Genomic DNA, 12498 nt, shown 5'->3' with positions numbered 1-12498 from the left:
TGCAGAGGTTGAGCATTGGGCCGCGAAGCTGCCCGCAGCCTCTGCAGCACCAGTTTGATCCCTGGCCGCTGGCAAGGGTCCCACATGGTGCGCAGACCTCTCCTGCAATGCCCGCTGCTCCCCTCAGCAGTGTACTTCATCAGTCTGCCTGTTCTGTTCCCCGTTCTGGCTCTGGTGAATTCTCTCACCCTCCTGTGCTTCTAACTGTACCCAGTGCTTGCATAAATAAATAAATACATAAATCTTAAAAAAAAAAAAATAAAATAAAAAATTCTCCCCATATGATTTTAATGCATAGGAAGATTGAGAGTCACTGCTGAAGTCATTTGGACATTAATTTCAATCTGATTTCCATTATTTTACATTGGCCTCTCAGAAATGGACTCTGTATCCTTGAGCTCCGGATACTAACTGTGTTCCTGGTTCACTTCTTATTGATAGAATCTCTTACTTTCCCCTCACTCTCTCTGGGTGATCATAACGGCTGTTTTTCATTCTTACAATGGTCACACAATCACTTGCATGGGTTTGGTCTGGGGTAACATTTCTGCACCGCATGTGACTCATATTAACACAACTATGATGGGTGAGCAGGAAGAGTTATCCTCTCAACAATTCTTTTGTTCCCTGGATTTGGAAAACTGGTCAATCTGGCACCCCTGCAATAAAAAACTTGTATATGTTTGACTACAGTAATCAGATAGATACTGTCCTGAGAAAAGATTTCACCGATTTATTTTAAAGTCTGTTTTCTTTCTCGTTAATCCTTTGATTTAACTTGAATAATTCAAGTCTCTCAACAACCATCTCTTTATTGCAATATCGTTTTAAAGACATAAGACAAAATTTCTATTCTTTATTCAATTTTATATTTAAAGTCCACATTGAAAACAGTTAACAATGGCAAAAAATATGAATTCTCTGGTGGGGAAAATTTTGGCTATTCACATGGTACTTAACAATTGTAAGAAATCATGCAAGTATGTGTGTATGCACGTGCACACACACAACATTGTAAAAGTACAATGTAAAAGTACATTGTAAAAAAGTACATTGTAAAAAAGTACATTGTAAAAGTACAAAAAAACTATGGAAGTTCCATTCTTTATCCCTTCCAAATATTTGGAGGTTACTCCAGCTTATAAGAGTTTCAAGAATTTGTCTGGAACAGCAGGACATCAACATCTCACAACCATCAACACTATAAGAGATGGAAAGGCAAATTATGATATTTTACCTTTAGAGAAGTCCTTTGCAGTGAATTTGCTAATTATTAGTCAATCTGTCCCTTGTGGTTGCTGATGACTACTTGTTAGTACACAGCAGCAGTGCCTTCTGAAGCTGCTGTAATTGAAGGTTTGCAAGAGCATCTAGTGCTCAGGCATATACTCCAACTTAAGACAGATGTGATCAGCCTTGTTTTTAACAACTGAAATAACTGGAAATCTGTGATTTGGCTAATTGCAGGCTTCCTGGATGTATCTTAATACAGGAAAAACTGGCCATTTTCGAAAAAAATACCTTCCTAACTCTTAACTGCTTGGCAGGCCCATTTTAAATGCCTCGCCTCTCAAGTTAGCACAGACCAGAGAAAGCAATCACTAAATCATTGAGCAAATAACAAATCTTTCAAAAATACTTGGAGGTAGGAACTAAAATCAAATCAATTTTTGTGGCAGAAGGTATTAGTTTAGCATTGCCTCTAGGAAAGCAGACTCTTTGGAGCCAAAGGTTCAAAAATTGGACAGATGGAACTCAGCTCTTAATCTTTTCAGTGATATGTAAATGTGACGAAGACCGTATTTCCTCTGGTGCTCATCTCCCCTTATATCCTAATACCAGCAGAAAAACGGACTTTGGGAGATTTATGTATTTGCTTCTTTCAATACTGTCCCTGTCCTTAAGAACAGTCAAAAGGAGTCGATGGCCTGGAACCAAATGTCATAGGATTCTGTTCTACCCACCACTGGTTTTGCCCCAACTCATGAAGTGGGAGAGGAACAGCTCAGCCACATTCCATGTACCATGGATCTCAGAATTTTCTCATTAAAGAGCCCTGAGTCCTCTCTGAAAGCCCACACAGATCTCTCTTTGGGGCTCATCTGTGCGGTAAGAGGGCAGACTACCAGATTGTGCACCTCTAGACTGAGAGATGGCCCAGGGCAGCGGCTTGTGGAATGTACATGAAGCTTGAGTATGCAGGTTGAGGTGGGCTTGACTCCTTTTCGGATGTAGAGTGAATGGGAGGAGACAAGAGGTGGGTTATGCAGTAGGATCACCTGTCCTTACCTGCCACGAGCTAAGAGGGTTACTAATATCTGTTGACTGTTGGACAGGGCTAGAATGCTTTACATTTATTACATAATGGATCTTCACAGCAATAGGGTGAAGAAAGTATGATCAGCCCCACTTTACTGAAGAGAAAATAAAGGCTCGTGAAGTTAAGTAAGTTGTTCCTAGTCACCGGATGAGGAGGTGGCATGGTCTGGATTCAAACCCAGGAACAGGATACATTCCTCCCATTATTTCTAGGGTCACCAAACTGGAAAGTCACAAACAGAACTTCACCTTATTCTTTCCAATCAATAAACTTCGATCTTCTCTGAAATAGAGCAGTATACACACAGAGAGCACTTTGGTTTTAAATAAAATCTACTGATGCCAAAATGCCAAAATGTGCCCAAACTGCAGATGGCAGGACTGAACTTGCAGTTGAGGTTTCCCATGCTCTTTGTCAGTAGTTGTTGGGGCGTGCAATGTGCTGTACAGCTGCAAATGGCACTTTGTTTTTAGGGCCATTCAATGTTTTCATTCAAACTATGTTATGCCTAACCACGAAAAGTGAGCACTGGTTATCTGTTTTGGCTTCTTTTAAAAATCTCATAAATTGTATCCCAGTATGTAATTTGGCCTCAGATTGTAGATTTGGTCTCTTTCTTTACCTATCACCAGAGAACATGAAATATATTTAGCAATGTAGGTCGAATTGTGAAAGAACTCACTTTTTGACTGGAGAAGTAAAATGAGAAGGCTTTTAAAAAATTTTGATTGTATAGGGAATTAGTTTTTATGCAATTTGCATATATAATTCTATGTCATGGGGTATAAATACATATATATGGAAATTATATATGCTTTCTACACAATTGTAAAGACAGCCTTATATAACTTAGGACTATATTATAGTTCAAATGATGCCTCTCAGAGGTATTCTTTATTTCCTTTAACTCCCCAGAAGTAGAGATTATAGGATTTTGAGAAGCTACTTAATCAAGGGTCATATCTGGCTTGGGAGACTACCTGCAGGAAAGGCAGCTTATGTTGTATACTCAGTACCTCTGACTTTAGGAAAGGTGACTGCATTGAATTTTTTTTTTTACTTTTAGTGTTAAGATAGAGAAAACTCCTGAAGCTTTGATTACAAAGGAATGAGGGACACACCACATATTGTAATAAGAAAAAGCAATATAAAAAGGTTAAGTTCTTTTAAAGGCTTGTATTCAAACAAGGAAGTTGGTATTTATGTAAATGTTTCCAACCACATTCTGTTCATTCATTCAGATAGGGGTAAATATTATGAAGAAAAGCAAAGCCAAGTGGAGTGAGGCAGAGGAATAAGGAAGAGAGAAAACTTATGAGAGAGAAAGACGACAAGAAGAGATATTACTAAGGGTGGTGCCTTTTAGACTAGGGGGTCAGGGAAGGTCTCCCTGAAAAGTGAAATTTGAGCAGAGAGCTAAACATCCTGAGAAGTAAAGTATGTGGAAATCTACGTGAAGGAAATTATGAGTCGAAGAATATTAGCCAGAAGCAGAAATAAGTGGTGTCTATTTAAGGAAGATTGAAACAGTCCATGTGACTGAAGAACTGTGAGAGAGAGAACCTCAGGGGAAGGGAGAGAGGTACGTGTGGAGAGGCACACCAGCCGGGCTCTGAACATCAGGGCAAAAAGTCTGATTTTATTTTGAATTTGATGGGAAGCCACTGAAGAGTTTTGAGGAAGCAAGTGACACAATTTGATTTGCATTTTCCAAAAGTCTCTCTGACTGGGGTATGAAAAACTGACCTCATGAGTGCACAAGTTGATTTAAGGAGACTAATCTGGAAGCTATAGTGACAGAAATGATGAGAGCCATTTAGGCAACATGGTGATAAGTGACAGGAGTTGAGACTTGATGAAGACAGAGTTGAAAGGGCTTGCTTATGGTTAGTGATGGTTCTTAGGTCTTAAGCCTGAGTGTCTAGACAAACTGTGGTATCATTAATTGAACATGGGTAGAAATGGGAGCTTAAGGAGCAAAAACATGAAGAGTTTAATTTTCAACATGTTAAATCTGAGATAACAATTTGATATCCAAGAGGAGATACTGAGGGGATGACTGGATAGACAAACTTGTATTCCAGGGAAATACAGGGCTGAAGGTAAAAATCAGGAGATACCAGCGTGGAAATAGTATATAAAGATCTCCAAGGGAACAGGCAGGGAGTGAATGGAGATAGAAAAGGGAGGGGTGGGGCCTCCCTGGTGACGCAGGCGGTTGAGCGCAGCATTTGTGAAGCTGTTCGCAGCCTCTGCAGTGCTGGTTCGATTCCCCACCGGCCACAGAGATACACACATGGCGCAGCAGACCTCTCCTATCTCACCTGCTGCTCCCCTCAGCAGTGTATTTCGGTCCTTCTGCCTGTTCTGTTCCCCACTCTGTTTCTGGTGAATCCTCTCACCCTCCTGCATGTCTGGCCTGTACCAGGTTCTTGTATAAATGAAAAAAAAAGAAAAGAAAAGGGAGGGATGAAGTGAGTTCCAGGGAGAGTAAGGAGAGCCGGCAAAGGACACTGAGTATATGGCTACATCAGCAGGAAAAGCCGCAGAATAATGAACACATCTTGGAAACCAACAAAAGAAAATGTCTTATATAGAGGGTGTGAGCAACTTCATCAAAAGGTGTCAAAAGGTTGAATATAAATACGAATTGATATCAAAAGAGAATTTTTACGGAAATATTAAACTAAAAATCAGGGGTTTTGTGGTTATTTGTGTGGAAAAATGGATTTATATATGGTCACGATTCAACAATCTCACTGTAGAAACCATGGTCATGGTTGAACCATAGTGAAATCCACGGTTTAATCTCCTATAATGTGATAATGTGGTGACATCTTTCATGTCCACTAGAGGCTAATCACACAAATAAAACAATTAGCACAAATGACAACCAACAGTCTCTTTAAAAGGCTACCTAGAGAAGGAATAGATGAGTTCTACCAACTCTGAAGAACTTTAGCACCTACTTTGTGAGCTGTGTTGCATCAAACTATGAAATGAATAGGATCCCATATTTGCATAATTGGGTTAAGTTGTCCCATCTAAAGGTCCCATCAGTGGTAAATTGGCATCATTATTATAACCAAAATTTTATATCCAAGTAAATGTCTCTATGTTCCATTTTAAAAAAATAATTTATTTGTTTTTGCATAAAAGAACTGGGTTATAGGCCAGAGGTGTGGGGGTGAGAGGATTTACTGGGACAGAGTAGGGAGCAGAACAAGAGGATCTACTGAAATACACTGCTAAGGGGAGCAGCCGGAGAGACAGGACAGGTCTGCTGCATCATATGTGGGTTAGCTCCCTGGCCAGGGATCAAACTCAGGCTGTAGAGGTGATAGAGACTTAACCCCGAGGCCACCAGGGAGGCCCTATGTTCCACTTTGAATTTCAGTACTACTTGCACTTCTTGGTCTCTCTGCAGACATTTGTAATACCAGTGACTTTTATGTAATATTTATTTTCCCCTTGAGTGATCGGGAGTGTTCCAGACCAAGGCTGGTTTTCCCTTATCTCACAACACTCCCAAAATAAATTATGACCACTTAGTATATATTCAAAGAATATGTTTAGGGAAAGTAAATCAATAGTAGTGCACATGAAACATGATTAGGATAGAAAAATAGAATGAAACAAAATAATCTAAAATCCAATCCAGAGGAAACTGTATTAAGCTATCCAGCGCTCAGATCCCCTCAGGTCAGGTTAATAATCCACAGGTCTACAGTTCAGATGACTAGAACATTTAATCAACCACTAAACCAGTGAGTGCTACTCACATAGTAGGCACTAAAAAGGTCATTATTCTAGAATGGAGATACGCTTTCGGCATTCTAAAGTAAGCGCTATTATTTGGCATTCAATTTGTAATTATGTCTCATAAAAGATTTGACCAGTATGGGAGGCAGGGGTTAGTTTCAATGCATAATGATTCAGTTTATCAGTTTTTAAAATCCTTTAGCCACCTAAACTTACACAATTTTCTTGTCATTGCTTTCCCTATACTATCAAAAATGATGCTTTCTTTACTATTTCAAACTCATCATAAAATTGCTAAAAATCTAAAATTCAATTTGCCACATTACTGCTAATTTGAATAATGGCTGAATAAAAGACATAGGAAACGCTGAAGCAGCATTGATTTCTAAAACATTTTGCACTTTCCTCCTCCACCCCTGTAAAGTAAAGCTCGAATGCTACGCACAATTACACAAGAAAATCAAGAAAGCCATTACATTCAGCATTTTGTCATGATCATTGTTACCATGGCAAAAAGTGGGCTTAGTTTAGCACAGCTGCTACGGGCGATGTCCGCTGGCCTTTTGTAAAGCTGAGTAACAATATAATGCCAAATTCAGTAGCCTGTCACAGTTTCTTTTTTCAGGATAAGACTACTGTCTGCAGATGCTACTGTCTCCTTCCTTAATGATGCGAGCCAGTGTCATCTTCTTACTCTATTCTCACCACTGGCCAGTGACCGAGGAACACAGTTAATCTAAGAAGGTTACCACTTGACCCTCCTCCTGTTCTAAGGGGAAACAAATGAGTGGTGTGATAAGAAAAAGTCCAAGTTGCAACAGTTGTACTGTAAATGATACTAGAGCTGGAAACAGCACGGGCTGGGAGTGCAAGTCTCTAATGCAAACCCTGCCTAACTAGCTAGGCATGTTATTTTCTTTAAGTATCAATCTAGTTATCTGTGAAATAAGAAAAAAGTAACTTCCTTGTGAGGATTAACAAAGATCATCTGCGGGCCCAAGCACAGGGTGGGGTGTAGGGGTACTCAATAATAGAGCATCCTTTCCCCTCCTCCAACACCACCTTTTTAATGAAACCACGGAGATTTCCATGCCTTCTGGAATTTGTGGATTGAAGTTGGTAGGTAAACTGTTTTCTACTGTTGGACAGTAAACTGTTTTGATCTTTCAAATCATTTGGATACTTTCCTCAGAGAGCTGAGGATGAAATAGTTTTTAAGGCCTGACAACAAGTACAAATTCCACAACAAAAAAAGTCTGTGTCAATATCATAATATGTACCACATCTCAGCATTCAGGTTTTAAGTGACATCAATGTAATCCCTGGAAAATGGAAAACGGAGTCTATACTAATTTTGACCTTATGCTGAGAATTTTGGTTTTAAAAAATGAAGCAACATTATGAAAGCAGAAAAGTTTAAATTATCTGAAATGAATACATTAATCAAGTCTCCGTATTTACTAGAACAAAGGCTATGAGCAGTTTTACCAGCTAAACAAAATATTTTTTCTAATGAGATTTTAGCTGAGTATCGTTTATCTTAAGAGAAAAATAATGGGACCTTACCTATTCCAGTAGCTCCAGAACTGGTCATGCAGGTAGGCGCGGTGGCTACATTCATCACCAAATGAGGCTTTGCTTTCAATCCAGTGAATTATGTGCCCTTCTACAGCTAAGGGACAAAGCATTACTAATATAGAGCAAAGGGAAGGAAAGATGGAAAATTCTGAGCTCTGTTCTGAACCCTCTATGCTTCACATTAATGAGCAAAGACTGAGCCCTTATTGTCATCTATGGATGTGATTATAAAACAAAACATTATATGTGTTTATTACAAGGAACACTTTTGCTACAATCACATCCCTTACAGCTTCATCATCATCTTAAAAATCCTTCCCCTGGTCTTAAGCCTGTCTGTCTAAGTTGACAAATACTATGAAAGCAAACCAAAAAGAGCCTGGTTTATCAGGAGAACCACAATTTAAAAATTCAGTATTTTAAGAGAAATGACTTAAAAATAACAACCAAAATGTCTTTAGCACACCAGTTTATTTCTCAAATATATGTAAAAGTTTTTAAGGCATAGATTTCATCTGAATGTATTATTTTCTGTTCAAATAACCTTGTCCAACTATCTCGTCTTGTCTAGATGCAATATTATAAAACTAACCTACTCTGGTTACATTTTTAAATATTCATACATAATAAAAAGAGTTAAAAAACACATCCCTTTTCTCTACGGACAAATGTACAACAGAGTTTAGAGACTTACCAACTGGTACTTGTAAAATAAAGTCTGGGGTTTTGTCATAACCCTTTGCACGGAGCTGATCTTCATCTATAGGAAGAACAAATATTATTACTTATAACAGTATATCATTAACAAGACAGCAATATAATTGCTTTTCTTTCTTAAAAATGTGCAAAAATTACTAAAGCAGTCATACATATCTTTCTTATGTATGCAATGCTGTGTCAGAATAAATGAACTTTCTTAACAAACCTGAAGCAGAGATATAAAAATGCCTCTTTGTCCCTTCTGCATTTTTATGTCTTTATTATAAACATCATTAATTCAAGCTGTCATATGCTACCTTTTTTATAATTGAAAATACTCAAAATAATGAAATATACTTACTGGCTAAGAGAAAGGTTTTCACCACCATGAATACCACTAATGTTATCAGACAATATTGACAATTTACAGTATGGCATGAGCACACCGGCCTTTACAATTATAAAACAAATGCTTTCATTAAAGCAATTAAGAAAGTTTAGTTTCAATTAGTGAAACTATTCCTACACACAAGAACACAAGAAAGGGACAAAGACAATGACATCACCACCACGGAGAATTAATTACCCTGCTTAATTCTTTCAGTATGCTATTGTTTCTGGCATTTACCAGAGTCTTACAACTAACAATATGTAATTCTAGAAGCAAACAGGCTTTGAGATTTTTTTTCCCAAGTCTGTTCGATTTCTTGATCCTCTGTAAATATCAATGATCCATTCAGAAGGAAAGGAGGCAGGAAAACAGAGAGCTTGACAAAGTTGGAAAAAAACAAGCTAGGTGCTTGGTTAAAAAACACGCTGTCCAATATTTTCTAAATGCTGTCCTTGACTTCTAATGGCATTACAATGTGATTTCTGAAATGAGGACTTCTCCATTAGATTTTGGAGTGACCTGGTCATTCAATTCCAGACATGGCATTCTGTCTTCACCCAACCTCAACTAATGGCCCAACCAAATAACAAGGAAGGCTGTGTGGTCTCTTAACACCTACTGGGCTGTTGACATTGTCATGCATCCCATTCGCCTTCCTGCATCACCTTTGATTAAAATTAATGGCCCATTCCCAGTGTTGGGTAGCTTATTTCCAATCCATTTGTCAGCCCAAGACAGTGGTTTCATGGCCAATGTTCAGAAACTCTGTTTTAGAACACTCTTGTGTACATCTTGAAAGGTCAGCATTTTAAAGGTAAATAACCTTTTAATGACAGGACACATATGTAAGCTAGATATTTAAGCTAAATTTTGTTAAAAGTCAAAATCCTTTTACTAGCCAGATTTTGAAGGATGCTAGAATTTAGAACAATCTCTCCTTCTTGGAATATAGCAAAATTTAACTGTTGAGATAAGGAAATACAAATTAAGTAATTAAACAAGAGAATTTGGAAACTGGGCTGTGGACCAAGACGGAAAAAATTTCTAGCCTCTAGATGCACTCAGGTCACAATAAGAATATTTAATGCAAAATGCATTCATTAAAATCAACTCAAGCACCTTGAGTGGATGTTTTAGGTAGCTGATGAACAGTTTTAAAAGTTGGGTTGACATTAAAAAGAGAGATTAATATTTTATTAAAACTATCCTAGTTTGATCAACCTTTGCAGATGTGAAAATCTGTTTCAGAAAGAAAAATGATTATGTTTTTGACAGCGGCTCAAAACAAAATTTCAAAGGTCACCACACAATCCAAATGCACATGCTAAAAATCCCTGTAAAAGGCAGATGTTGCATTCTTATTCACTGCACCAAAATTACTGTCACAATACCTACAATTTAAATTTCATGACTTCCTTAACGTAAAAATGAAAAAACCCAAGCCCCAAACCCTAAATAGGAAACATAAGATGAGGCTAGGAAAACTTCTACCTTTCTGTGGAAAACTTCCCAGCACAACCATACCTTTTCTTCTCCTCATAGCTCTGAGAACACAGCTGATCCAATAGTGACTGGACTCAAAAAGGTACCTTCATACCATCTGTGTCACCACCAGTGACATTACACTATTTTTTTTTAATAGTAAGAAGTTATTCCATTCATTTGAAACACTATGTTATTTATTGGGCATCTTCTCCCCTCTTCTGACTCTTTCATTGCCTTATAGCCCCTGTTTCAACCATCACACTGTTTCCTAGATTTTCTAAGTAAGGAGGAAGGAACATCTTGGCAAAGTTAGAGGAAATGATAGTTCAAGAACAGGAAGTAGTGTTAATAAACAGGTGGCCTTGCTCACCTGGCCCAAGGAAAAGTTTCTATCACTGATCATCACTATCACTGGGAGATTTTTCAGGTCAGCCCTATCCATCTGGCCTGATTTCTTGGCCTTTGTGTTATGCTTATCTCCTGGTCTCTCGTTCTTGGAAGACTCCTTACCACTAGATTGCTTTTCAAACTATTGGTTATGGACTTAAAATTTAGTTGACCATTTGGGTGGTCAGGGTTCCCACTCTAAGATCTGAAGGTTATGGCTTAGTCATCAGCCCACAATACTTCCCCTCTGCCTCCTTCTCTGTTTATTCCTTTGTCTTGTGATGGGCCTATCTGTCACACACTGGGCCTGAAGCCTCTGTTTTGAAGATAGGAAATGTTTCCTTTTCAATTTTTAAAACTTGCCCCACATTCAGGGGCCCTCACTTACAGTTTGCTCAAAATGGGTAATAACACAAAATATAAATGCACTTTATGAATATCCATGTTTACCACAAAGCCTACCTAGATAGACTTAGTAATTTTTGTTCCTTATTTAACTCCCCATGAATCAACATGATTCAGGGACAACAAACATGGCCCAGATATCGAGGTTTTACTTGCTAACTTTCACAGGTATCTTTCATCCCTGCTCCCAGTTGTCTGGTCTGAGGTTCATCTTGAGCATAAAAGGGACTTCATCTCCTTTTTCGATAATCACTGAAAGTTCTACTTTTCTCTTGATCTGTGATATTTTGACTAACATTCAAGGATTTATCCAGTCCTGAAAGTTTGGAGAGAATTCCTCCATAAAGGCAGGCTGGGCCTGGCATGGCTGTTGTAGGCAGCTCTGTGGTTATTTTCCTATTTCTTTTGGTGATTATTCAGATGTTTTCTCTCTCCTTCAGTTAATTTTGCAATTTATATTTTCCTGGAGAATCATGTATTTCATCCAGGTTCTTACAGCTCTTCACACTTATTTTAGCCAAGAGGTTACTTTATGTTTCTTTGAAATTCCCAAGTAGAAATAAGTAACTTGCTGTTTTCTTCAAGAAAATATATGAGGGGCTTCCCTGGTGGCACAGCACTGTGAAGCTATCTGCAGCCATTGTAGCATAAAATTGATCTCCAGCCAGGGAGCTACCCACATGGCATGGCAGACCTCTCCTGACTTGCCCGCTGCTCTCCTCAGCAGTGTATTTCTGTCAGTCTGCCTGTTCTGCTCCCCACTCTGTCTCTGGAGAATCTTTTCACCCCCTGCACCTCTGGCCTGTACCCTAGTTCTTGTATGCATAAATAAATAAATCTTCAAAAAAAAAATGATCAGGATTAAGAAAAAAGGAAGAATAAAATTAGTTAGGAAGAGGAAAAGTAAGTAGTGATAATTATTTACAATAGCATTTTTAGGGTAACCTCCCCAAATGCTTGGGGATCAATATAAAATCAAGCTCCAAATCCTGTAGACCTATCTAAACAGTGAATATAGCAAAGATGAAGGTTCTTTTGGTTTAAGATATGTATTAAAAACACCAAATATATTAATGTCACAGTTCATATGTTCATTATCAGAATTAATAAATTCTTATTTCTTAGCAGACTTGTGAGTCTCTGGATCCACAAAATCTTAGCCTTTTGATATTGTGTGCCTAATGAAACACAGTTATTTCTGAGTTTGCAAAGTGTTAGAGATTACTAATCTAACATTCCAATTTATACCTGATGAAGATCCAGAAACCTACATCTCTCAAATAGTTAAAGATTCAGGCTAGATTGCAGATCAACCAAGTTCTCATTTGTTCCACTAGATTATATTCCATTCTTAGTTAATCCAAGTATTTAAATTTGATCAAATGTGATATTTATGAAGTGAAGAAAAAAAATTCTTATTTTTCTCCCAAAAGATCACAGGAAAGGTGATAGCTATCTGCCAGATATTACG

The 12498-nt window shown here is 38.1% G+C and overlaps 1 protein-coding gene across 5 annotated transcripts in view; it reads right to left on the bottom strand.

Moving 5' to 3' along the window:
* CDIN1 (CDAN1 interacting nuclease 1) overlaps window positions 1–12498 on the bottom strand; it is a 211998-nt gene that overhangs the window by 83244 nt on the left and 116256 nt on the right. For 3 of the 5 annotated variants that reach the window (XM_054700360.1, XM_037502177.2, XM_054700370.1), the window contains exons 9-10: window positions 8355–8420; window positions 7649–7772 (exon numbers count right to left, since the gene is read on the bottom strand). In XM_054700360.1, the coding sequence (XP_054556335.1) occupies window positions 7649–7772; window positions 8355–8420 (190 nt within the window). Of the gene's footprint in view, window positions 1–3616; window positions 4752–7648; window positions 7773–8354; window positions 8421–12498 lie in introns of those variants that run through there. The other 2 variants (XM_054700356.1, XM_037502178.2) reach the window with 2 other exon arrangements.

Source organism: Talpa occidentalis, unplaced genomic scaffold, assembly GCF_014898055.3.
Source record: "Talpa occidentalis isolate TD23 unplaced genomic scaffold, MPIMG_talOcc4v2.1 talOcc4.11, whole genome shotgun sequence".
In the NCBI taxonomy this organism is placed as follows: domain Eukaryota; kingdom Metazoa; phylum Chordata; class Mammalia; order Eulipotyphla; family Talpidae; genus Talpa; species Talpa occidentalis.
The sequence above is the reverse complement of the archived record's forward strand: the minus strand, read 5'-3'. Positions and strand labels throughout refer to the sequence as shown.